This window comes from Cnephaeus nilssonii, assembly GCF_951640355.1.
Source record: "Cnephaeus nilssonii genome assembly, chromosome: 16".
In the NCBI taxonomy this organism is placed as follows: Eukaryota; Metazoa; Chordata; class Mammalia; order Chiroptera; family Vespertilionidae; genus Cnephaeus; species Cnephaeus nilssonii.
In genome coordinates, this window is record NC_137087.1 from 46,198,219 (window position 1) to 46,222,898 (window position 24,680).

Consider the following 24,680-nt stretch of genomic DNA (forward strand, 5'->3'; position numbering starts at 1 on the left):
TTGTATCCCAGGTGAGGGGGGAGGATGGAGGGAAGGGGATTAGAGGTATGTGTATGTAAGCCTTTTACTCCTTTAGGACAAACCCAGAGACGAAAAGCAAAGTACCAGATCCTGAGATTAACTCCATCCAGGACATTCAGGAGGGGCAGCTCCTGAGGGGCTACGTGAAGTCCGTGCAGCCACACGGCGTGCTCCTTGGGTGAGTGAAGGGGAGCCTGGGGCGTGGCCAGGCCAGTGCCCTCCCCGGGCCTGTTCTGGCCTGCAGTCCGCTGCATTCCTCGTCGCCTTCTCTGAAGGGAATATGAAGGAGGAGATTCTATTTATTTTTTTAAATATATTTTTATTGATTTCAGAGAAGGAGGAAGGGGGAGAGAGAGATATAGAAACATCAATAATGAGAGAGAATCATTGATCAGCTGCCCCCTGCACGCCCCACACTGGGGATCGAGTCCACAACCCGGTCATGTGCCCTGACCAGGAATTGAATCATGACCTCCTGGTTTATAGGTTGACGTTCAACCACAGAGCCTTGCCAGCCAGGCTCCATCAGTCTTTTAAATTCCACGGGTTTTTTTTACTTAAAAAAAAGTTTTGACTTATTGTTATTTGTTTTGGACAAAGCATATGGCGTGTCAGTTTTAAATACATGCAGATTCTCTTTGACTTAGTGTTTGATCACTATTTGTAAATATTCTTTGAAATCATATAATGTTCACAACCACCAGCTATTGCAGCCTTCTCTGCTTTTACGTTTCCTCATTTTCTTGTCTTTCTATACATTGTGATGCCCTGGTGTGGGGTGAAAAGTACCCTGCGATCACATGTTCATTGTGCTTGATCATTTTTTCCAGTTTACAAAGCCCTCTGTATCCTTTTGAATGCCAGGAACTTACGTCTGTCATAAATCCTGGTCACAACTTGGGTGGCTGGGACTCTGGTTGTTGTATTTGTGACCAGAGGACCCTCATCTCTCTTCTGTCAGCCTTGGCCCCTCAGTTGTGGGATTGGCCCAGTACCCACGTGTCTCCCAGCACAGCCCATCCGAGAAAGCCCTTTATGAGAGATACCTCCCCGAAGGGAAGCTGCTCACAGCCAAGGTCCTAAGGTAGGTGCCTTCTTCCCTCCCCACCCCCTTCAGCCCTTTCTCTGGGAGGAGATTTAGAGTAAACTTTTACAGGACGGCTTGAGTAGTGGTGGGTGCAATGTTCCGATGAGCGAAGCCCCTTTGTCTGGAACTTTCTCCCTCTGCTCTTAAAAGCAGATGTGGAGACATTTCTCTGCAGAGGCACCTGTTGTTGGGGACAAAGTAGGAGAACATCACAGCTGCCTCCTGTATTTTACTACCAAGCCTGGGAAACATGCAAATCGTTCCTAACCATACTAAGTGGATTGCAAGATGGTGGGGCAGGGCCCAGAAAACTGTGGGTCGATGAGGAGAGGAAGGCCAGGCTGCCTGCTGTGCCGTGTGCTCTCCTGTGGCCTTCACTGTCCGCCCTCCCTCTCTTCCTGTCGCAGCGTGGACCACCAGAAGAACCTGGTTGAACTGTCGTTCCTCCCCAGCGACACTGGGAAGTCGGACGTGTTTTCTGCCTCCCCAGGACTGTCACCTCTAAAGCAAGGGGAGAAGCAAATAGAGGTAGAGGAGAGAGACCACAAAGGAAAAGAAGAGAAGGAGAAGAAGGAGAACCAGAAAAGGAAGAAGAAGAGGAACCAGAAGGGGCAGGAGGAGGCCCAGCTGCCCAGCAAAGAGAAGAAAGAGCCCCAGAAACCACACGCAGAGAAGCAGGGCAAGCGGCCACATCTGGAGTCTGCAAGTGAGCAGGTACGTCCCCAGGGAGGAGGGCCTCCCCACAAATGACAAGGAGAGCGATTCAGAGGCCAAGGGGCAGCTGCCTCGCCTTCTCTTGGACTCAGATTAGTGTGAGTTTGGAGGCTGGGCACTGGGGGGTGCTAGGAGGGGCAAAGGGGGGGCATTGCCCATGGCTGCCCAAGAGTGCTCATGGGCAAGGAGGGCGGTTCAGATTTTCCTGCCTGTCGTCTCAGGAAAGGGCAAACAAGAAGCAGAAGAAAGCTGCTCCGGCCGAGGAGGAGGACAGTGGAGTTGAAGTGTATTATCGGGAAGGAGAAGCGGAGATGGAAGAGATCAGTGTGCTGCCCAAGGTGAGGGGGAGGCTGCTCTGGGGAGGGGAGGCCTGGACTCCTGCCGAAGAGCTGGGCTCTTTTTGGCATCGTCCTCTTTCTTGTTTCCAGTAAGGTATGAAGAGATGGGGCTGCTGGTTTCTTTAGTTGGTCATCAGCTCCCTGGGGACAGGGACCCTGCCTTACTCATAGGGTGTGTTGCATAAAATAAATTGTAATCAGATTAAATTCGGATTTATTAGGTGGGACTGAATTAGATTAGTGGGGTGGGCAGGTAAAGAGGCGGCATGGTGTTCCCGAGCCCGAGGTCCCCTCTGAAAAGTCAGAACAGCCCTAACCGGTTTGGCTCAGTGGATAGAGCGTCGGCCTGCAGACCGAAGGGTCCCGGGTTCGATTCCGGTCAAGGGCATGTACCTTGGTTGCGGGCACATCCCCAGTAGGGGGTGTGCAGGAGGCAGCTGATCGATGTTTCTCTCTCATCGATGTTTCTAACTCTCTATCCCTCTCCCTTCCTCTCTGTAAAAAATCAACAAAATATATTTTAAAAAAAAGAAAAAGAAAAGTCAGAACAGCGCTACCTGAACTGAGGACGGTGTGGCGGGCTTCCCAGACTTCAGGTGTCAGGTCCCTGCCACCCTCAGAACATCTATCGTATCTGCCCTAGCTTGGCTGTTATTTTATACAGGTGTTACTTTATGTGTGTGTGACACACATACATCTGCATACATACATTTAAAAATTTGTCACCCAAGTGAATTTATTTGCAAAGAAAGTTTTTTGTCACTACTATAAATTTCCCGGGTGGACTGGGTTTGGCCCTGGGAGGAGGGCATATGGTGGGAGTCCTGTTCCTCCGGGCGAGATGGCGCTGGGGACCAGGGAGCAGCCTGAGCCGAGTGCCTTCCTCACACCCTCCGTGCTCCTCCAGGGGAAGCAGACTAGGCCAGCAGACGTGCCGCGGCTGCAGCTGTCTTCCGGCTTCCTTTGGGACGTGGGGCTGGAATCTCTGACCCCGGCCTTGCCACCTCGAAGAGAGAGCTCAGACAGCGAGGAAGACGAGAAGCCACAGCAAACCACGGTGTTGTATTTTGCAGGGACCCCTTGGTGCCCGTTTCCTGTGTCTGTCCTAGCCTGTGGGTGTCTCTTCTGGCAGGGAGGGGCGGTCTCCGGCTGGGGAGTATTTATAGAGCTTGGGGATTGCCCTGCCGACTCTTGGCTTCTATCACAGACCTGCCCAGGCTCTGAGGAGCTGATTACTCACTTGTTTTTGCCTTTCATAGCAAAAGAAGAAAAGCAAGAAGGAAAGGGAGCTGGAGAAGCAGAAGGCAGAGAAAGAGCTGTCCCGCATGGAGGAGGCGCTGATGGACCCTGGGCGACAGCCAGAGTCAGCAGATGATTTTGACCGACTGGTGCTGAGCTCCCCCAACAGCTCCATCCTGTGGCTGCAGTACATGGCCTTCCACCTGCAGGCCACAGAGATCGAGAAGGCCCGGGCCGTGGCCGAGAGGGCTCTCAAGACCATCTCCTTCAGGTCTGGGCTCCGTCTCCCTGCTTTAGGGAGGGGCCTTTGGACAGGAAAGGCCTTGTCTCCCCAGGTTGCAGTCTGACAGCAATTGGAGTGGCTGCCACCTGGGGTTCCTGGACTCTCTCTCAGATGTGCTGTCTGTGAAATAGATCTGCTCATCTATAATTTATAGTCCTCTTCACTGTTTACAAGAGTCTCTAACTTAAATAACATTCCCCACTTGGAGCAGAAGTAGAATAGGGAACACACCTGGGTGAAAACTCTGTGTGTGGCCATTTTCCAGGCAGAGAGTAGAGTGAGTGTCCTGAGGGCTGATGAAGAGGAGTGGTGATCCTTTACTTTCATTCTCTTAGTTTGGGGAGAGAAGCAGACCAGAGGTTCTGCTCCTTCGCGCTCAGACCTCAGGCCTGTGTGAGATTGGTAGGCTTCCTTCCTGGGAATGGAGTAGAGCCTCTGTCTGGGAGCCCCAGGCCCCGCAGTCAGGGTGGGGCTTCCTGCTGCTGCGAACTGCAGTGGGACAGGGCCTCTCGGTGCCTGCGCTTGAGGGTGGGAGCTGAGGACATGGTTGGAGCCTGGGGAGGAGGATAGTTCCGGTTGACATCCCCAGAGTGGAATGAAGGGCTCTTTGGGCTGAGGTGATGGAGCTCAGACACCGACTGCTCTCCCTCCAGAGAGGAGCAGGAGAAGCTGAACGTGTGGGTGGCACTGCTGAACCTCGAGAACATGTACGGCTCTCAGGAGTCACTGACCAAGGTCTTCGAGCGGGCTGTGCAATACAATGAGCCTCTCAAGGTCTTTCTCCAGCTGGCTGACATCTACACCAAGTCAGAGAAGTTCCAGGTAGGAGTCTGGGCCTGGTGGCCTGCTGCCAGAGGGGCCCCAGCCACTCAGAACCTGTCCCCTGGGCGTCACGGAGGCAGCAGGGAAGAATCCCCATGTTCTGGATCCTGTTCTAGTCTTAGGACCTCCGTGTGCCATAGGATTAGTAGGGAGATCTCCATCTTGTCAGGCCTCCTCATCTCTGGGAGCCTGCGCTCCCCTCAGTAGCCAGAATTGGGCCTGCATAGCAGTTGGCGTCTGTGAGCCCAAGCCTGGCTTCTCACAGGCGGAGCTGCCCGTCTTTATGGTTGCCCCCTCTGTCGCATCACCTTCTCCAGCTTGCCTGGTCTTTCCCACAGGAAGCCGGTGAACTCTACAACCGGATGCTGAAGCGCTTCCGGCAGGAGAAAGCTGTCTGGGTCAAATATGGGGCCTTCCTTCTGCGGAGGGGCCAGGCTGGGGCCAGTCACCGTGTGATGCAGCGAGCCCTCGAGTGCCTGCCTCAGAAAGAGCGTGAGTGCCTGGCCCCACTTTTGGCCTGATTCCTGAGCACATGGGGCTCACCCACATCTGGGCACAGGGGTTATGGGTCCCCTCATCTGAGGGTGGTGGCAGGAAGCCTCGTGGTGGTTACATAGCCGTCTGTCTCATGCACGTAATGCATGTTGCAGTTAGCACTAATTCTGTTGCCCTGGCCCCCGGAGAGTAGGGTGTGTGCGGTGGGAGTCATAGGTCAGTGCCCATCTGTGTATATGGCCCTAATCTACCCCACTGTCCCTCTTGTCACTGCCTGTGTCCTGGGACACGAGCAGGGAGTCAGGAGTCAGGCTCAGTCCCTGTGGTACGTTGTGTTGTGGTGCGGGCTCTGCCTGCTTTGTGTGTCTGAGTGTCCTCTCCCTGCAGACGTGGATGTGATCTCCAAGTTCGCCCAGCTGGAGTTCCAGCTGGGGGATGCAGAGCGGGCCAAGGCTATTTTTGAGAACACACTGAGCACCTACCCAAAGCGCACGGATGTCTGGTCAGTCTACATCGACATGACCATCAAGCATGGCAGCCAGAAGGAAGTCCGGTGAGAGGGGCAGACAGGCCGGGGCTGAAATCCCTGTGGGGGTTGGGGACATAGGCCAAGCAGATGACTTTAGCAACCACAGCAGCTCCAGCATCCCCTGTTGTCTTACTCTATCTGGACAAACAGCTTTGACATGCCACGTCAGGTCCTATGGCATTCACTTTCCAGCTTCTTTTTCTGCCTCGGGCCAGCCTCTGGTCGGTATCTGGAACCCTGGGTGGGAGATAGGCTGGCCACTGGCCTGGGGGTCCGGAGACTTGGGTTTCCCTCATAATTAACACTGCCTGACTCTCATTGTAGAGAATGTTCACAGGCATAATCTCCCTGTTGTCCGCCAGCATCCCCACAGGCAGGGAGGGTTAGAGATGGGTAGACTGAGCTCCAGAAAGAACTAGTGCCTCCCCTCAGCCCGTCAGTGAGTTTTAAGCAGAGCTTTTCTCACAGATGCATGTCTCATGTGTGTTCCCTCCCAGTAGCTTTGTCCTGACTTACTGTGTGACTTTAGGCCAGTAAGTCCTTTAACATCTCTGGGTGTCTATCTGCTCACCTGGATGGGAAGGGTGGTATTCTCTCACTCTCCCAGTGGACATGATGGGAGTGGATGATGGGAGTAAAAATGAAGCTAGAAGTGGGAGTGCTGGGTGACAGGGGGCCTGCTCCAGAGCCTGAGAGCGAGTGGGGAAGGTTAGCCAGGAGCCGTGTGGCGGGGGACCGAGAGGCAAACGCTGCCCTGCTCTTCCTCACAGGGACATCTTCGAGCGCGTCATTCACCTGAGTCTGGCCCCCAAGCGAATGAAATTCTTCTTCAAGCGCTACCTGGACTATGAGAAGCAGCACGGCACCGAGAAGGACGTGCAGGCAGTGAAGGCGAAGGCCCTGGACTACGTGGAGGCTAAGAGCTCCGTGTTGGAGGACTAGCTGCAGGCTGGCTCCGGACAGCCCCTGCAGCAGGGCCCAGCCCAACCAAACCTCAGGCTCCGGCAGTTGACAGCTGTGTTGCCTGAGGACTCTATTTATGTGCTGCTTTTTCTGCAGCAACTTTGGGACAATCCTCTTAGGATAAAAAGGCATTTCATATAAATTCCTTTTTGTTACTTTGTTTCAAGTACCAATTGCATTTTTCTCCTTTTCTAAGACTGCCCAGGTTTCTCCATGGGGGTTCCTGGGAGCAGGAGTGGACAGGCTGACTCCTGACCATCTTTGACCCTGGCACAGGCTCTTGGCATAGCCAGAGGGGTCAGCAGGGTCCAGGAAGTAGGCCCTCCTTTAGATCCGGGAGTCTCTGGGCATTCTCTTAGCCTCAGCTCAGCCTTGCACCCTTTTGTGGAGGTTGCGAGTTGGGACAGAAGGACGAAGATAGAGCCCAGGAAGAAAAATTGAGGCACTTGGGCAGCTGAGAGGAAAGCCACCTGGTGATGTCTCCTCAGCCACCAGGGCCAGGTGACCCAGCCTCTCCAAATGGGTGTCTCATTGTGAAATGGGGCTAAAAGTCCTACCTTGCAGGGTTTTGTGGATGAAATGAGAGCATGTATGTCATGTGCTGCCTGGCAGGTAGGAGTCTCAGTGAGGACCTCCACTGGCGTGCTGTGCAGGGGAGAGCCCCCTTCTAGCTCCTCTGGGAGAACGATTAATGGGCGGAGGGCATTGATTGACTTGATGGTTATTCTTTAAGTCCTGAGGGAGAGGCAATGTGATGGGCCCAGGCCTCCTTCATAAAATTCCCAGAAAGACAGTCTCTCTGCATCATTTGGTAAGTAATGATCCAGAGATCTTGGAGGCCAGCACAGACCCAGCTAGTTGTTGAAGCCAGTTCTTTTTTGGCTTGGTCCTGAGAGAATTAATCATTTTCTTTGGCAGAGTTTTAAATGTCCCGAGAGCTAGGGAGCTTTTCCATGGGCAATGACTGAGTCATGTGCCAGGGAAGCAGGGCCAGGACAAGGGAGGGCATCAAAGGTTTCAGGTGGTAGAGGCAATCGGGCAAGGTGTGTGGGAGGGAGGAGGAGCCAGGGCTGGCCTGGTTTTGGTTATTAGCACTGGGCTATGAGAGCTAGTCTTCCCTACTGAGTGCAGGATCTTCGGACCCAAGAAATTTAAGCTGAGCTTCCCTCTGGGGGAGACCAGGCTCTCTGTTTCTCCAGATCAAGTGAGATACCTGAGTCCAGCTGCTAAGAGGTCATCAGCCCCAGAGCTTTCCCTCCTGTGGGAGCACCTGCCCTCCCTCCTGTCCATTTGAGCCCTGCCCAGGGTCTCCCTGTCCCCTTCCCTCTCTCAGGAGGTGGGAGGGATTTAGGCCTGTCCCCATGATCACCGATCTGCTGTGGCATGGCCCATCCAGTCACGTAGACAGCAAGCTAGTCCTTTATACTTAGAAAAGCTTTATAAAAAATGTAAATATATAAAATAAAGCCAGTGGCATGCATCGAAGGGCAGCTTCCCAGCTGAGCACCGCTGAGCTGGGTGTCCATAAGCAGTTAGACACAAATTAACCGCACAATATCCTATACAACGAGCCTACTGGCAGGTTTCACTGTCACCTCGCTGTGCTGGCCAGGGCTTCTCAGCCTTGGAGCCCATCAGTAGAAGGTCCTCCACAGCATAGTTAATAAGGTCCAGTTCTGAGTGCGAGTCTTCCCTCCCAAGCTGTTGACCAGGTGGCTGGTGGCAGTAGGAGAGGGGATTTCTTCAGGTCGGAGAGCCTTCCTGTCACGCTGACCACATTGTGCATTAGCTCTCTCCTCTGTACCCATTACTTTGTTTCTTTCTCTTGGTCTGTTTTCCCAAAAAGCTATGGCTAAAAGAAAAAAAAATCTCCTGATGCTGATGTGAGCAGACAGTGGGGTTCAGTGTTGGACCAAAGATTGTCATTTGCAAAGAGTGTGGGAACAGGAACCTTAGGAGACCAGCAGGGCCATCTCCATGTTGTCCGGGGCTGTGCCGTTGCCTGGCAGCCCCTGGGCCCACTTGTGCAGGCGGCTGTAGAGTGGGAGGCCCTGGTTCTCACGGTACAAATAGACGCCAGTGATGGCGTTCCACTGCGGCCGCGGCTGTGTGCCTTCCACGGGGAACTTGGCTATCAGCTCCTCGTCATCCTGGTCGAGCGCCACGAAGCCGAAGAAGCGGCGCACGTTGTTGGCGGCCAGCACCCTGGAGTGCACCTCGGCGGTGCGCTGGAAGAGCTGCTCCTCGTTGTTGCGGTACTGCGTCCAGTAGGCCTCCTGGCGGTAGCTGAGCGGAGAGCAGTAATGCTTGAGGCACTTGGTCAGGAACACCAGGACGGCCACCACACCTATGAGCAGCCACCCAAAGAGCTGGCCAGAGAAGGGGCAGGGTGAGGAGGGGCAAGTTGCTGTCTGGACCCCCACCCACCCAGGCTGAGATAGGGGCTGGGCTGGCCTGAACCTGGGCCTCAGAACCCCCTGAGAACTGGCCCTCCCTTCCCTGAATGAAGATTCTGCTTCTGTAAGGGAAGCAGGCCCTTCCGGCTATAATTTTGCTGCTTTTTCCTCTTCAAATTCACAGTTTCTGCATTTTCTGCTGCCATTTCTTTTCATTTTTTAAAAAAAAATATTTTTTATTGATTTTAGACAGGAAGAGAAAGGGAGAATGAAATAGGAACATCAATGATGAGAAAGTACATCAATGATGAGAAAGTATCATCCATCAGCTGCCTCTTGCACGCCCCCTACTGGGGATTGAACCAGCAACCCAGGCATGTGCCCTGACCAGGAATCAAACTGTGACCTCTTGGTCCATAGGTCAGTGCTCAACCACTGAGCCACACTGGCCGGGATCTGCTGCCATTTCCCTAGCCCCAAGGTTTATCCTCTCCCTACGTCATTTCAGCCCATCAAAATCCAGGTCAAACTGCCAGGCTCGGCCCAGATGCCACCTCTTGTCTTCCCTACCTCCCCCATGGCCTGGTCCTTACTTTCTGCTTTGTTTTGAAATTGCCCATGTTCTTATCTCAAACACTCGCTTGGGTGTGAGCCTATTTCCCCATTTGCTTCTCTAGAGAGGTCTGTGGGCTTTTGATCATCTTTCATCTTCTTTGGTGCATTTCCAACCCTGCTTCTCTGTTTGTGTTTCTTACGTACCTGAGAGACCTTTGAAAGAATCTTATGCTCTTCCCTGTCTGTTCCTCGCCCCCTGTTTCTCTAAGTTAATGCCTCCCGCTCAGTTTTTCTGTTTCTGCCCAGGTCTCTGCTCTTCTGTCCTCTAACCAACCTTCACTCCTTCAGAACTAAGCCAAGGCTGAGGCTAGGAGGGACTGCCGTATGTCAGCAGTGCCTGAGGCTATTTCATTCCTGGGATAGGAACACTGGTCCCTGGAGCCAGCCACACCCCACTATCAGCTCATGGCCCATAGCAAATGTTTCACAGGCTTGCAGATTTGTGCTCCATCTGGCTGGAGTAAGGGGCTTAATCTATGACTGGGATCAAGGCTCAGTCTGAGCCAGAAGAACATTCCTTTAACATTTAAAACGTGTTTGTGACTGAATTGACCGTTGTCCCACCAGACACTAACCCATGGGGTTACCCAGCTCTGATACCTGGTGCTGCTTAGTGCTTTCCTGGAGACCTTGGCTCCTGGGGACCAACTCCAGCTCTAGCACGGAGCCATCCCGACACCTCCCCATCAGCCACCCCCAAAGGAAGAAAGAAGGGGCGCTTCCCTTTGCACACCTTACCTGGGACTCATACTTGAGCCTGCGACTGACCTCCTCCCGGAAGCCTGACAGGTTGGCAGGGCCCTCCCCGCAGGGGAACCTGGCCAGGATTTCGGTGGCATGGTCCCGCGGGAAGCCCTCTCCCCCCGCTGTGAGCGAGGAGGGGTCCACAAACTCGCTGAGGGCACAGACATAGGCCTCACCGCGCAGCAGGGAGATGACGGACCAGGTGATGGGGGCCACGGCCGCGCGGCCCAGGATGGAGCTCAGGAGGAGGAAGGTGGGGGCAGCCGAGCAGTTCTTGGTTCTCCGGTACTGGCACTCGGTAACGAGGTTCCAGGTGTGGTTGTTGAGGATGACGCCGATGATGAAGAGTGCGAGGGCGGGCACACCGATGGCCGTCAGCCCGTACAGGTAGTTTCTGGCTGGCGAGCAAGGGCAGTGGAAAGCCACCACAGAGAACAGCTCCTGACTGCCCACCGTGCCCAGTGCCACCAGCCCATTGAAGATCATCACGTCCTTGCTCTTGAAGAAAAGCGACAGAAAGCGGAAGTTCTCGGCGATCAGGGCTGCCATGGTGGGAGGTCAGCTGGAGGGCTGGCTGCAGGGGTGGAGACAGGTGGTGACAGGGGTCGATGGTGCCCGGTGAGACTAGCAAAGAGAGCAGGCAGGTGGGCACCTGAAGGCAGAGCACGGTCTTGTCATCTTATCACCTAGAGTGGCCGGCCTGGTACTCCCTGTGGAAGAGCAGATCACTGATAAACATTGGCCTCTGAAAATGGGGATAGAGGAGATCTTGTGTGTTCAGGCTGGTGAGAAGGGAAGGAGACTTGGGGAGCTCCAGGGCCTGGTGGGGATGATGGTAGCCACATTTCACTGAGCTCCTACTATGTGTCAGGTGCATGATAGCCCTCGTTGCCCAGCATCATGATCCACGCTGAGCTGTCATATCCCTCGTGTATAGAAGGTGGAGGCTCCTGAGGGTGAGCGGCTTAGCAGGGCCACATAAGTGGCTGAGATCACACCTCAGGTCTATCTGCCTCCGACACTAAGGTTCATGTTGCTACTGCAAGATTCTCTCGAGGTAGGGGTTAGGAATGGCCCTGTGGCCTTGGGGAATGTGGGACGTTGACTGGCTTTCCCACTGGGATTCCAGGCTGAGGGACCTAGGACTGTTTGGAGGCTGTATCCTCAAAGGGGTATAAAAGCTGGGGTGAGTGTCCTGGTGGATAAGGGACTTGGCCTTGACCCTGTGATGTGGGGCAGGTGGAGGAAGGTGGTGAGCCTGGTTCAGCATCCCTGGTGTCCGTAAGAACCTTTTCATCTTGGAGACCTCAGGCTCTGGACTGGTTTAGGTCATCCTGACTCAGCACCCTTCATGCCTTTCCTCTGGGCCTCAGTGTCCTCACCCATGAAAAGAGCATAACTCGTTCTGGTCCTTGCTCTCTGAGGAATGCTGGAGGGGAGGAAGGGCATACACCATGCCTGCTAAGTGTCCCATAGGACACTGTCCCTCCATCTCTTTCTAACTCTGTTGAGCCTACAGGGTGCTCCCAGAGGTGAGGCAGGGTGGATGATTCTCCTTCCTGCAAAGATCAGGCAACTAAGGTCTAAAGAGAATAAAATACCTTGCTTGGGGCCATTCAAATGTGCAGGTGCTCAGGCAGGACTTCTGACCACAACCTCAGGAGGCCTAAGAATGGACCAGGGTGAGTCAAGCTAAGTGAGTCCCCATTGCTCTGTGCCCATCTGCGAGAGCCTGGTGAACCCCCCCTTCCTCACCCACTACCCGTCCCCCATCCAGCAGCCTCCCAGAGCCCTCTGCCACCAGGTCCCTGGACTCAGGGACCACACAGCTGCCAGCGACAGGAAGCCTTGATGAAGGCTAAGGCTCGGCTGTGCCCACCACTGGCTCTGCCTTGGTCTGGGCTGCAGCAGCGTGGGCAGCCTGCCAGGAAATGGTTGTGGCCTAGGCTCCAGGCTGGTTCCGCCCCAGCTGCCTTCCACCCACACAAGCCAGAAACAAGCCAGGGTGTGGCTGGGCCCCATGTGTTCTTCTCCTCATCCCTGGGGTGAAAAAAATCCATAGGCCGGAGCGGGACGGGGGTAGATGTGGAAGAGGGCTTAGAGGGGATAAATGGTGATGGGGAAAATAAAACAAAAAGTTTAAAAATTCCATAGGCCAGAGGAAGCCAGGGAGTAGGGGGCTGGTGTGGGCAGCTAACTAATGTGAGGAGACTTGCCCATATTTCCTGCTCTGCCTGCTCTCTGCCCAGGTTGCCAGATGGGCAGGGCAGCCCTGGCTGACCATGAGTGGGATGCCAGGAGATCGAGGCAGAGAGGGATCCAACTCACAGCCCAGGGGCTCCAGTCTAACTCCCTGGGAAAGGGAGTAGTATTGCTGGGGATGAATGGGTTAAAAGCAGCCCCTTCTCCCTCTTCCTCTTCCCCCCTTGGTTTCAAGGTTCCTAATGAGCTCTCTGTGGGAGGCCCTGGGTTTATAAACTACAAAGTGGGGTACGAGATGCCTGAACACTGGTGGGCAGAGGCGGGACCAGGCCAGCTTCTGAGACTACTGCCCCCTTCCCCCCCCAGCTGGGAGTGAGGCCTCCAGCAACAGTCAGGACAGGAGTCAGGTGGCTGGGGGAGGGACAGACTGGCCCCTGCCCAGAGTTAGGGGTGGGGGTGGGGGTGGGGTGCCTCAGCTAGGGGCCTCTCTCCAGGACAATCCCTCTGGGCAGCCTCAGATTGGCCCTGCCCTGCTCCCGTCACCGGGCACACCCCAGGGAGGGGACCTTCCTTACCTGGGACCAGCAGCGGCAGACGGGCACGGCACGGCAGAGTGGCTGTGGCCTCCTTGTGGCTGGGCTCTGAGTGGCGCTCAGACATGGGAGCGTGGGGCCTGCTGGGGTGGGGCCGCTGCTCCACCAAAGTGCCTTCTGTTGACCATGCCCTCCAAGAACTCCCTCCCACTTTCTTCTGCACAGCTGGGGGGGTCCTCAGCAAAGTTAAACTCCAAAAAGAGGAGGAAACAGCGGGATGGAGCTTGCACGCCAGCGAGTGGAAAACATCCCGAGCCAGGCCGAGGAGGGCGGGCAGCAGAGGGCGGTGCGAGAGGAGAGGAAGTTGGGGCGCCTGTTGAGCAGCTCTTGGCCTGCGGCCTGAGCCTGGCTCTGCCTGCCTCCCCGAAGAGAGCTGCTGCCGGGAGCCCACCTGACAGCGCCCCACACCAGTGGGACTGGTTCAGGGGCCAGGCAGGGGCCTGTGGGAGAACTGGCCTGGGCCTGCCTTCCCAGCCAATTACAAGAGCAGCCCCTGTGCTTGACACCCCGCCCCCCACCCCCCCCCCCCCCCCGCCCCTTCCTGGCTAGACAGAAGCTGCTGGGACAAAACCTTGGCAGGGTTAGGGGAGAGATGCCATCAGACTGAAGCTGACCCATCGCAGGATATGCAAGGCAAGGCCTGCCCCCTGCCCCCAGCCTCCACCCCATCCCCACCCCTCTTCTGGCCCTTCTCCTTCAGCCACTGCCGGGACAAATCCTTCCATCCAGACTCCAGCTAACTCCTCAGTCTCAGAGGACTGGTGATTGAATTCCAGAGTCTAGGGATTCTCTGAGGCCCTGTGGGCAGAGCTCTGACTGGTTGGTGGAAATTACAAGGAGGTGGGTTTTTAAGGAAGCCCTCTATAATGATCAGACCTGCCCAGACTGCCAAAATATGGTCGTGAGCCCCCCATCTGTAGAGTGTGCAAGCTAAGGCTGAGAAGCCATGGGTCAGGAATTCTGCAGAGGAGAGAGTCTTGTCCAAGGACAGGCTGGATGACTCCTAGGATCAAGGGAAAGACCCCCAGCTCTGTAATGCGTGTGTTTCTGTCACAGTGGAACTGCTGGGTGACATGTTGGCCTCTGAGCTGGACTTGTCCATGTGCAGGAGTGAAGAGCAAGGGACCAGTGTTTATTTTTCAGATCCTACCACGTGCCAAGCACCGTTCCAGATTCTTCCTTCAACGTTATCTCCCGTTATCCTCACCATCATCCTGGAAAGCAGATCTTTTAATGTCCATTCTACAGATGGACACACTGAGGCTCGGAGGGATTCGGTGACTTACCAGAGGTCCTACAGCTCTAGTACTTAAACCCACATCTGCCTGACCCAAAGCTTTACTCTTCACATTTTTACTTCCCAATACCTTCTGGCTGGCTTTTCCCATTGGAAGCCCCCCCCCCCCCTCCCCGCAACACACACCTGATCTTTACTCATCTGAATCCTCCCCCTCATTCAGGATTTAGATCAAGTCCCACATCCTGGAGGAGCCCTTCAGCCCAGCTTGGCCTACAGGGATGGCCCTCCTCCCAAATCATTAAAGGGAGGGAGACCAGGCTTCAGACGTGGGAATAGAGAGAGGGGTGCCTACGGAAGAATGTACATTATTAAAACAATGTTGTAGGGCTCAAGATCAAAATGAATTCTTAGCCCAGCTGATGTGGCTCAATGGTTGAGTGTCAACCTGTGAACCAGGAGATCATGGTTCCATTCCTGGTCAGGGCACGTGCCCGGTTGTGGGCTCAATTCCTGGTAGGGAGGTGCAGGAAGCAGCCGATGGATGATCTCTCTCATCATTGATGTTTCTATTTCTCTCTTCCTCTCTGAAATCAATACAAATATATATTTAAAAAATGAATTCTTAGATGAGTAGGACTTGCATCTTTTTAAAAATGTGTATTTCTTTATTGATTTCAGAGAGGAAGGGAGAGGGAGAGAGAGATAGAAACATCAATGATGTGAGAGAATCATTGATCGGCTGCCTCCTACACACCTCCTACTGGGGATTGAGCCTGCAACCGGGGCATGTGCCCTTGTCCGGAATCAAACCCGGGACCCTTCAGTCTACAGGCCAACGCTCTGTCTACTGAGCTAAACCTGCTAGGGCAGGACTTGCATCTTAAAGATAGGTGAGAGGACAAGAAGCCCATCTTCTTGGCCCTGTTTTCTCCTCTTCAACAAAGATGGCTCCAGTTCCTGATGTCCCTCCTCTCCTGTCCAGGGGGACGAGAAGGTTAAGCCCGCAGGTTCAGAAATCAACAAACACACACCAAGTACCTACCATATACCATGTCCTTTATACACTTCACTCATTTAATGCTCACAACAACCTCATGAGGTAGGTGCCCTCATCTCCATGGGTTCATAGGAGGAAACTGAGGCACAGAAATGAAGCAACCAACCGGCCAAGGGACACAGTTTGTAAGTGGCAGAGCCAGCATCTAACCCAGTTCTGTCTCACTCCGGACTCTTGAGCTGTTTCCACTCTAGGCAGCCCCCTTCCACCCCTGTGCCCTCATCCCCACCTCGGGGCAGCGCCTGGAGCACTGCAGAGCCTCCACCCAGGAGGTGGGTGGGGCCTTTGAGAAAATGGGAAGGCTCAGCTTCTGGGTCCAACTTCCCAGCCCTGCGGATGGTCTGATTTCCCCTGGATGTGAGGGAGGTGTTAGGTTAGTCAGTGAGAGGACCTTCACCATGAGAGGTACTTTGGTCTGAATGTGCCCCTCCAGAACTCATATGTTGAACCCCCAAAAGTGATTATATTGGGAGTGGGGCCTTTGTGGAGCCCTCACGAATGGGATTAGTAAATTCATAAAAGAGGCTCCAGAGCGACCCCTAGCCCCTTCTGCTGTGTGAGGACGGTGAGAAGGCACTGACTCTGAATCAGGAAGACAGCCTTCACCAGAACGGAACTGTGCAAGCACACGGTTTTGGCTTCCAGCCTCCAGAACTGAGAGACAAATTTCCTTTGTGTGTAACCTACCCCATCCGCGATATTTTGTGATAGCAGCCCAAATGGACTAAGACAGGAGGCCTCTGGTGTTAAATAAACACGCAGTCCACCGTGACAATTGTCGCGTGACCTCCGTGGTGACCCCACACCCTGGCTTCTCCCTAATGGACCTTAGCTCCCGGCATCTTTGGTGTCACGCCAGGTGAGGGTGGAGTCATGTCCTTTTGGCCCACCTTGGCCGGGTCAGCCTCACTCAGGAGACTGGCCAAAAAGCAGAGGACTGCTGTTTCCTGAGACGGCGGGATGCCCGCCCACTCCCTGAGCCTTGAGCATAAGGGAAGGGAGATCTCAAAAAGTCACCGACAAGCGTGGAGGCTGGGGCAAGGGTGTCCGTAGAACCTGAGTGCAGATCATGAGCCAGAAATCAAGTGGCCGGGGAGTGGACGGGGAAGTGGGAGCTTGACCCCTTCAAACCAGTTTTGAACCTTTGCCTAACACTGCTTGTGGCTCCACTGTCCACTTCTCCAGGGCCATCTAGGGCATGTGACAGCCGGAGGAGCGAGGTGCCCCTTCCAACTCCAAATTTCCAGCCTCAAATGGGCAGGTGAATGCCTGGGCACGTGGGTCTGCTCCAGGGGCCTACCACCCAGCACCTGCAGCCTTCATTTCTCCATCTGGTTTGGGGCCAGAGGGGCCGTGAGCTCAGACCCTCATTCCTGCCTCTTCATCGGGCCACACCCTCACACTTTGCTGAAGTAGGTGGCCACCTCTTTGCGTGGAAGCCGGGGCCCGCCCCCTGGCCAACCATTGCCCATCAGGGGCTCCTCCTGGCCCAGCTTCAGGGGCGGCTTGCATTTGTGCCAGCTCGTGAGCAGCCTGTTCATGGCACCTTGATCGGTGATGCCTCGAAGCTTCTCCCTCTCTTCCTTGGCACCGTCGGTGGGAGCTGGGGCAGCTGAGCTAGCAGAGGCCATGGCCAGCGCCCCGTGGGTGTGACCCAGCTCCAGGTCATGGTTCATGGCCTCAAAGAACTGCTGGATACAGACCTTGGCGAAGGCCTTGGCATGCTCCGTGCATGTCTCATCGAAGAGCTTGCGCTCAATGTCAATATAGTGGGACCAGTACTTGCTTTTGAGGAAGGCGGCCTGTGTAAAGCAGGGTCGCACAGAGCGCACGACAAATGCCAGCAGCGTGGTCAGCAGCACGAAGGACCAGCCCAATGCCTGCATGGGAGAGAAGAAAGAGTCAATGGGCATTGCCCTCTGGCCTCCCAAGTCTGTCTGCACCCCCCATACCACTCTCTCTGTCAGGCCCTTTAGTGAAAAGAGCACCAACTGGGCAAGTGACTTCGCCTCTTGGCCTCCATTTACATGTCTGTAAAATAGGCATACATATATTCATTTCATGAAAATCAGGTCATGTGAAGAATATGCCCCATGTGTAGGCCTGGCACTCAACAGGCAGGAGTTAACTAGGTAGACTCTGGAGTAAGGCTGCCTTGGGTTTGGATCCTGTCTCCACTTACTTACTAGTTGACCAGGATAAGCTGACTTCTCTGCCTCAGTTTCCTTACCTATAAAATGGGTTGGTGATAGTTCCCATCTCATAGGATTGTTGTGTCAGGTACATAGTTGCTCAGTAACTGTTAGCCACTATATTTATGCCAATAGGCCCTTGCCGACCAGGCCTCTTCCTTCAGGGAGCCTTCCTTGACTTCCCCCGGCCAAAGTGACCCTTCCTCCTCTGAGTTCTGTTTCCCTCCATTGGCTCCTGGTATTCTCTGCCATTCAGTCGCCAGCACTGAGTGCCTGCTCTCTGTGGGCTCTGAGCTGGGCCCTGGGGTCACAAACAAATCGGACAATCACTCAGACTCTGTGCTGAAGAGCTGTCACGGCCCTAGGTGACCCCGGAGAAGTGGAAGCTGGCTCTGTTCTGCCAACAGCGCCCTATGGGGTCGGGTCCGGAAGCTCTCCCAACCTGTGCTTCAGGGTCAGCCCCCAGCTGCACAGAGAAGCATTTGGCCAGATCAGAAGCGGGGAGGAGAGCAAATCCAATGTCTGTAATGGGGTCTGGCAGAGCAGATATCCAGTGGGGAGCTACAGAGCATGTGCTCGGTCTGGCGAGGGCGGGGGGTGGGGGCGGTGGGGTGGATTCCTGTGCCGCTGCATGAGGAAATGTGTGCCCTGTGGGGCCAGATCTCCTGAAGTTTCAAGTAAAGCTGGATCTGCTTTTTATGTGAATTTCTGTTTGTTTGTTTTTTTGTTGATGCCAACTAATTCTAAAAATGAGTTTTAATTCAACCTCTGAAGGCCAAATGGAAAATGTGTGTAGGAGGCAGCCTGTCCTCGGGGAGCCCTTTAGCTTGTGATGTGATCAGGTGGAGGGACAGCGGCCCTGGGCCCTGAGGCCGGGGACGGGGGGGACCAGGGCCCACAGGAGAAGAGGCACAGGTTTGGGAGGGAAGCGGAGTTTGTTTATTTATTTATTTTTTTAAAATATATTTTTATTGGTACCAGAGAGGAAGGGAGAGAGAGAAACATCAATGATGAGAGAGAATCGTTGGTCGTGAAAGCAGAGTTTGGATCGGACACTCAGAGTGTGAGATTCACTTGGGGCAGGTGGTGACGCAGGCCTCCAGGACAGAGTTCTGGGCAGGGTGCCTGGACATTCCCGAGCAGAGTGCACACGTTTCTCTCTCCCTTGCAGGGCAGGCCCAGCCCCAGCCCCAGCCCCAGCCCCAGCCCCCTTCCTGACAGCCCCTGGTCCACGGGCTACAAGGGCACACTGCCCAGGCTGTCCTCCCCACACTGCGCTGCCTGCAGGGGCGGCCTGAGGGCTCCATAGGTGAGCGCCCAGGGGGACAGAGGACTCGAGCTCTGGATTTCCTCAGTGGGCCCTCCAACCCGGCCTTCAGGGCACATCCCCACAGTGCCTCTCCCTCCCCAAGGGGCACCGGACCCTCAGCTCCCACTCCCCATGCAGGGAGACACCAGCTGGGGGCATTTGCCAGGGAAATGTACCCAAATGGCTCAGCCGCTCACCAGCCTCATCACAGTCCCAGCCTGGGGGAGGAAAAGGATGCAAATTCCCCCAGGCTTCCAAGCTGGAGCTCAGGATGGAGGCTACGGAGCTGGCTGAGTCCTTGGGTCTGCTCTGGGGACCTCAGGGCAGGACACAGGCCTCTGGACTGAAGTAGTCACAGCACTTTCCCCAGGTGGCCCCGATCTGAAGAGACACGTGGCCTTCAGAAGCTTCCGCCTCTGTTGGGAACATGTGCCCCTGCCCCACAGGGGGCCCAGTCTGTAGGAAAGCATGGCTGTTTCTGAGAGGGCCTGTTTTGAGAGGTGGGGGATTGGGCCCTTGCAGAGACCCAGGTCTGTGCAGGGAGACCCAGCCCAGGCCACTGCCCCCCTCACCTGGGAGATGCAGCGCAGGTAGCGCACGGCCACCTCCCGGGCCAGCAGCCAGTCGCCGTCGTAGATCTCCGGGCAGGGCACCCGGGCCAGCAGGCGGGCGAGCTCTGGCGGGGTCAGGCTGGGTGCCAGACTGCTGTTGCCCAGCACAGTCACGGGCACAGCCGTGCAGAAGGCACAGAGGAAGCACTTGCCATCAAGCAGCGTGACGGCCACCCAGACGACGGGCGCGATGAGGGCGCGCTGGGCCATGGAGCAGAACATGTAGCGAAGCACGGCGGGGTCCTTGGCCCGGCGGCCCGGCGGCCGCTTCCACTCCTCAGCCAGCATGGACACGTTGTTGTTCAGGACCAGGCCGAGCAGGAAGAGCACCAGGGGCGGCGCCAGCAGGATGCCCGCGCTGTAGGCGGCGTTGTAGCCGGGCAGGCAGGGGCAGTTAAAATCGAAGGCTGAGTATATCTGGGCGCTGGCCAGGGCCATGATGCCGCAGATGCCGTTCATGAAGGACTCCTGGTTGGACTGCAGGAACTGGAAGACCATCCGGAATTTGTCCATCGCGCCCCCCCCACGGAGCTTGGTGGCCTCCTCCCACCTCACCGCTGCCTCAAGGATGGTCCTTGCAGCCCACCGTGCCCATGGGGTGCCCACCTCATGGCTGAGATGGGCAGAGCTCGGGGCAGTGGCTGAGGTCACTGTCTCTCGGAGAAACCTAGTCAGGTGCTGGCTGGCAGGGAGGCGCGAGGCGGCCAATGCTGTGGGTGTAGCCAGGATTCGGCCCCTCCCCTCCGGGCTCTCCCTCCACAGCCACCTCCGGCACAGGGAAAGCACCAGGGCCACACCTGATGGGGACTAGTTCTCTACGGGTGTGGGAGGAGGGCCAGGAGTGCACACAGGCTGGGAAGACACTGTCTGCAGCAGGATTGGGGTTTGGGACAATCCAGGGCTGCTGCAGAGGTCTGAGCTTCTGAGCCGTGTGCCCTGGGCTCCAAGGAAGCATGTCACCCTCCTTCTGCCCTTCCATTGGGTCTTTCCTCCATGCTATGCCAGGGCCCCCCCACCCGTTCAGACAGTGATGGTACGATGATCAGGGACGGCCGTGGCAGTGGTGGCTGTACTGGGGATGATCGTGGTGGTGCTGGGGAAGGCAGTGTTGGTGTTGGGGATGGTGCTGATGGAGGTGAAGGTGGCGATGGCGGTGGCGTGATAGCAGTAATGATAACGATGGTAGTAGTGATTTTGGTCACACAGGAGGGCAGCGCTGGTCGTGGAGACAGTGCTAACGCGCGACCCGTAGAGCAAAAAGCCCTGAATTTGGAGCCAGAGGACTTAAATCTGAGAGGTTGCTGGGTCTCCTCCCTCCTGGGCAGGGAGCTATAGACTGTGAGCATAAGGCAGGTGCTTTTATGTCCGCTTTTCTTAGGTCTCTGTGGGTGTCTGTGTTTGTAGATTATGGATGAAAAATCCTTTTCCTGGCCCCGCCTCCTACTTCTGCTCCCCCAGATTAAAAGATGAAGGGGTGGGGGTGGGGTTTCATGCCTGGAGCTCGGGCCCTCAAGCGTCTGTGGGAACCAGGCCGGGGCCCCTCCTATCAAAGTGGGGAGGAGCTTAAAAGGGCTCCCTTTGATGCCCACCAGTTCTCCCAGAAGAGCAGGTCAGACCCAGCTCCAACCGGATGGCTCCTGTCTGGGGTGAGAGGGTGGGGCCGGGGCTGACACAGAGCAAGCGCCTGGACAGGGTAGCTCTGTGCATCCCCGTGGGTGCCGTGGGTGCTGACGGTGCCTTTGGGCCTCGGTGTCTGTGTATCTGCATGTGTGCGTGTGACCACATTAGGGGTCTATGCGTGTCTGTGTGACCAACAAGCACTTGCCTTGACTGGGCTTTCCCTGTGTCAGGCCCCAGGCCAACACTTCACAGGCATCGCCTCGTGAAATGCTCATAGAACCCTACGGAACAGGTGCTATCGTCCCCATTTTACCGAGGTGGGGACGGAGGCTCAGAGAGATGAAGTTACTAGCTGACGTTTACACAGCTTGTAGGTGGAGGAGTGGGATTTGAACCCAGGCGCGGGGGGGGGGGGGTGGCGGTGGGAGAGGGGGCGGAGAAGTGTTTTCTGGCCTTTCTCTTCCAGCTGCATCAGGTTCTGCTGGCCTACGAGTCCAGGTGGAAAAGGGCGTGTCATAAACAGGAAGCGGGTGGAGAAGGAGGGTGCTCTTTGCAGCCCTCGGGCTGGGCCTGGGGCAATTGGGGCCTCTAGGCTGGTGGCCTCTGGAGGACCCTTGTTGGGGGCTCCCCAGGGGGGACCCTCAGGGGGAGAGCAGGATGCGGGTGGGATGTGCACTGGGCCCTTTGCCTCCTGTCCTGGCACCCGCCCCAGGAGTTAAGTATCATGAAAAGCAGCATGCAAAGGGGCCGCTGGGGAGCGGGCACTGGACCTTTAGGAAAATGTCCCATTTGCGTAGCAGAGCACGAGTGCGTGGTGCCCAGTGGGCACTGCTCTCAACCCGCGGCTGGAGGAGCACCCACAACTCCACAGGTCTTGGTCCTGCCTCTCCTCACCCAAGCCTCTCTCTCTCTCTTGCTTATATCCATTCCTGCAGCTCAGGCATCACAGCCCTGTGGGCGAACCCCAAGTTTCAGCCCTCCTCCTGACCTTGCCTGCAAGCACTTTCTCATCCCTGACTTCCTGCAGAATAAAGTCAAGGTCCTGAGCTAAACGTCCACGTCTCCCACCATCCTTCCCTCCTCACGCAGAACTGCAGCTGCCCAGGCTGCATGGGCAAAATGGGGGACTTAGATGCCCTCATGGCTAGTACATTTCTGCCTTGCCCAGCTGGCCACTGTGTCTCCTGCAAGAGAGGCTCTATGTACAGGGTAGGGACAGGAGGGCCATCACCCAGAGTTCGACGAGGCTTGGGGAATGAACTGAGGCACCCCCGATGGCTGCTCTCCTGGGAGGGAGGGTCTTCAGGTGCAGGCGGAAGCCTCCCACCTGAGTCCCTCTCTCCCAGGCGAGGTGGCACACGCTGCGCCAGGCATCTCTTTCTCACGGGATGTGAACAAATGATGGTGTGGATGGACATTGGCAAAGACTTGGGGTTTGAAACCACATTGTGTTTGGGGGCTAAAAAGGGTGGGGATGCATTTGAGGGCCATCAATGGCAGAGGATCCCAAGAATGCGTCGCTGGTACTCTGGTGGACTTCATCTGGGAAGGGCTCCTCAGCTCTCCAGCCAAGGTCCTTACTGTAGCCAGGCTGGATGGCACACCCCTTCACCTGGCTGTGTTTTCACTAGCTCATGTCCTATCTTCCCTTCCAGCCTGGAAGCTCCATTAAGATAGGCCCATGTCTGTCCTGCTCTCTGACACTCTAGGCCAGTGATGAGCAACCTTTTGAGCTTGGTGTGTCAAACTTCGCCAAAAAACTGAGCATAACTTGGGTAGTGTGTCACTTTGAGGAAAAAACTAACTCCAAGACTCTAGTCGCAAATGTTTCAGCCTCAGGAGCAGCAAATGTTTCATCCTCGGCATGCGGCCGCCTCAGCGGCCGCGTGTCATCAGAAATGGCTACGCGTGTCAGTGCTGACACGCGTGTCATAGGTTCGCCATCACTGCTCTAGGCATTCCATCAATATTTGCTGAAAGAATACACGAAACATGTGCTTCCCCTTTCCCAACTCTTTGCCTTTGTTCTTGACATTTCTTCCCTTGAGGTGCTCTGCCTCACCCCCACGTCTTTCTCTACTTGTCCAAACCCTCCCCATCCTTCAAGACCCATTCAAATGCAGCTGATCCCCCAGCTTGGAGCATTATTCTACGCGCTAAATCCCCATGGCACCAGGCTTGCCTCTGTCATATCACTTACACCTTTTGCTTCGGATTATAATGATTCCTGTACCCATCACTGACTGTCTCTCCATTAGACAGTAAGCTCCTTGGTGGTGGGCTTTATCATCTGTGTATTCTCTCTTCCTTATTTCCTGGTACCGGGCTGTCTATGCAGTCGGTGCTCTGTAAGTGCTCAGTATTAGAAGGCAAGAGTATTGATGACAGTCAGTGGCTTTTTACTGGTCCAGATGCTGCATCCTTGCAGCCCAAAGTGAGGTCCCTGTCTCCTTTCCCCAGGCTGGGGTCTCACCAGCTCTGACTGGGCCATCTCCAAGCTTCCCCCCCCCCTCTCCTCACCCAATCCCTGCTAACACTTTGCCTAAATCTTGCCCCACCTCAGTGCCATTTCTGATATTTGCATGGCCTGACCACAGCAGGGTAGGTGGGGGGATGCTGAACGGCAGGGATTGTCTGGTCCTACAAGGTCCCTTGGCAAGAGGTCAGGAGAACAGGTATCCTGATCTGGAGGGGGCTGGGCTCTTGGGAGACATCCTGGGACTCCAGGACTACTCCTCGGACTGACCACTAGAAAAGCATGGGTCTGCACCATTTGTGCTAATGAAGGCACTAGTGTGAGTGTGAGTGTGTGTGTGTGTGTGTGTGTGTGTGTGTGTGGTATGAGTGAGTCATTAGGGAGGAGCTCACAGGCTAGATCTTCCCCAACCCTTCCTGTTAGGGCCACCAGACATGGAGTGGCAGTTCCTCCTCCCCCCGCACCCCCCAGCAAGATCTAACCCTGGTGTTTCAAGGGTTTTCATCTCCTATAGCCAGACCCCACATCCACAGTTGTCCCGGAGTTTCTTAAACACGGGAACTTACAAAATCTTCTTGTTCAACGTGGAGATGTCTAGGTCTGCCCCCCACCCTGATTTGCCGATCTGGTCCCCACACCACACACCAGGGGAAATCCTCACCAGGGTGCCAGCTTCTTGCTGAGGGCAGTGGGTAAGATAGCCCTGAAAATGCCTGAGGAAGGAGGCAGCCTTACAAAGAGAGGCTGAGCTCAGGTGTCAGGCTGCAGGTGGGGGGCAAGGTGGTGAGTGGAAAGGTGAGGGAGGAAGCATCTGCTAACTGAAGGTGGGCAGAAAAGCTGGGCCGAGAAAGGATCTGCATCTCAAAATGGGGTGCACCTTGAAGGGGGCTCAGCCTTGGTCTGCTAGAAACGGAATTGGTGGGACTTGGGAAGTTGGGAGCTGGAAGGGTCAGCCCTCTTGACATTCAAAACCAGAAAAATTGCCAGGCTGGTGTGGCTCAGTGGTTGAGCATCGGCCTATGAACTAGGAGGTCACGGTTCAATTCCTGGTCAGGGCAATTGCCCGGGTTGCAGGTTTGGTTCCCCAGTGGGGGGTGTGCAGGAGGCAGCCAATAAATGATTCTCTCTCATTAT

The 24,680-nt window shown here is 55.5% G+C and overlaps 3 protein-coding genes across 5 annotated transcripts in view; 1 reads left to right on the plus strand and 2 right to left on the minus strand.

The window, feature by feature from the left end:
• PDCD11 (programmed cell death 11) overlaps positions 1 to 6,640 on the plus strand; it is a 39,385-nt gene extending 32,745 nt beyond the window's left edge. For both annotated transcript variants that reach the window (XM_079793165.1, XM_079793164.1), the window contains exons 27-36: positions 77 to 199; positions 983 to 1,105; positions 1,516 to 1,822; positions 2,044 to 2,160; positions 3,068 to 3,217; positions 3,420 to 3,670; positions 4,336 to 4,504; positions 4,843 to 4,996; positions 5,387 to 5,552; positions 6,299 to 6,640. In XM_079793165.1, the coding sequence (XP_079649291.1) occupies positions 77 to 199; positions 983 to 1,105; positions 1,516 to 1,822; positions 2,044 to 2,160; positions 3,068 to 3,217; positions 3,420 to 3,670; positions 4,336 to 4,504; positions 4,843 to 4,996; positions 5,387 to 5,552; positions 6,299 to 6,470 (1,732 nt within the window). In that variant the 3' untranslated portion in view covers positions 6,471 to 6,640. The remainder of the gene's footprint in view (positions 1 to 76; positions 200 to 982; positions 1,106 to 1,515; positions 1,823 to 2,043; positions 2,161 to 3,067; positions 3,218 to 3,419; positions 3,671 to 4,335; positions 4,505 to 4,842; positions 4,997 to 5,386; positions 5,553 to 6,298) is intronic.
• Positions 6,641 to 7,907: 1,267 nt separating this feature from the next.
• CALHM2 (calcium homeostasis modulator family member 2) lies at positions 7,908 to 13,521 on the minus strand. 2 transcript variants are annotated; one of them, XM_079794189.1, is made up of 4 exons: positions 13,024 to 13,521; positions 11,848 to 11,912; positions 10,241 to 10,956; positions 7,908 to 8,860 (listed from the first exon to the last, which is right to left on the minus strand). In XM_079794189.1, exons 3-4 carry the CDS (start codon positions 10,793 to 10,795, stop codon positions 8,444 to 8,446), a joined length of 972 nt encoding a protein of 323 aa, XP_079650315.1. In that variant the 5' UTR covers positions 10,796 to 10,956; positions 11,848 to 11,912; positions 13,024 to 13,521; the 3' UTR covers positions 7,908 to 8,443. The 2 variants fall into 2 exon arrangements, with proteins under 2 accessions (XP_079650315.1, XP_079650314.1); XM_079794188.1 differs by lacking the exon at positions 11,848 to 11,912.
• A 3,214-nt stretch (positions 13,522 to 16,735) lies between these two features.
• Positions 16,736 to 19,963, minus strand: CALHM1 (calcium homeostasis modulator 1; the record flags this gene model as incomplete). Its single annotated transcript, XM_079794203.1, has 2 exons — positions 16,736 to 17,218; positions 19,412 to 19,963. The coding sequence occupies 2 exons, from the start codon at positions 19,961 to 19,963 to the stop codon at positions 16,736 to 16,738; spliced, it is 1,035 nt and encodes a 344-aa protein (XP_079650329.1).
• Positions 19,964 to 24,680: the final 4,717 nt, after the last annotated feature.

What these genes read in the sequence shown, in the direction of transcription:
- CALHM2 (XM_079794188.1), bottom strand. Translation starts at nt 10,795, where the DNA reads ATGGCAGCCCTGATCGCCGAGAACTTCCGCTTTCTGTCGCTTTTCTTC. An exon ending in GGCTCAAGTATGAGTCCCAG is followed by an intron (nt 8,861 to 10,240) that starts GTAAGGTGTGCA and finishes TTCTCTGGCCAG; the next exon opens with CTCTTTGGGTGGCTGCTCAT.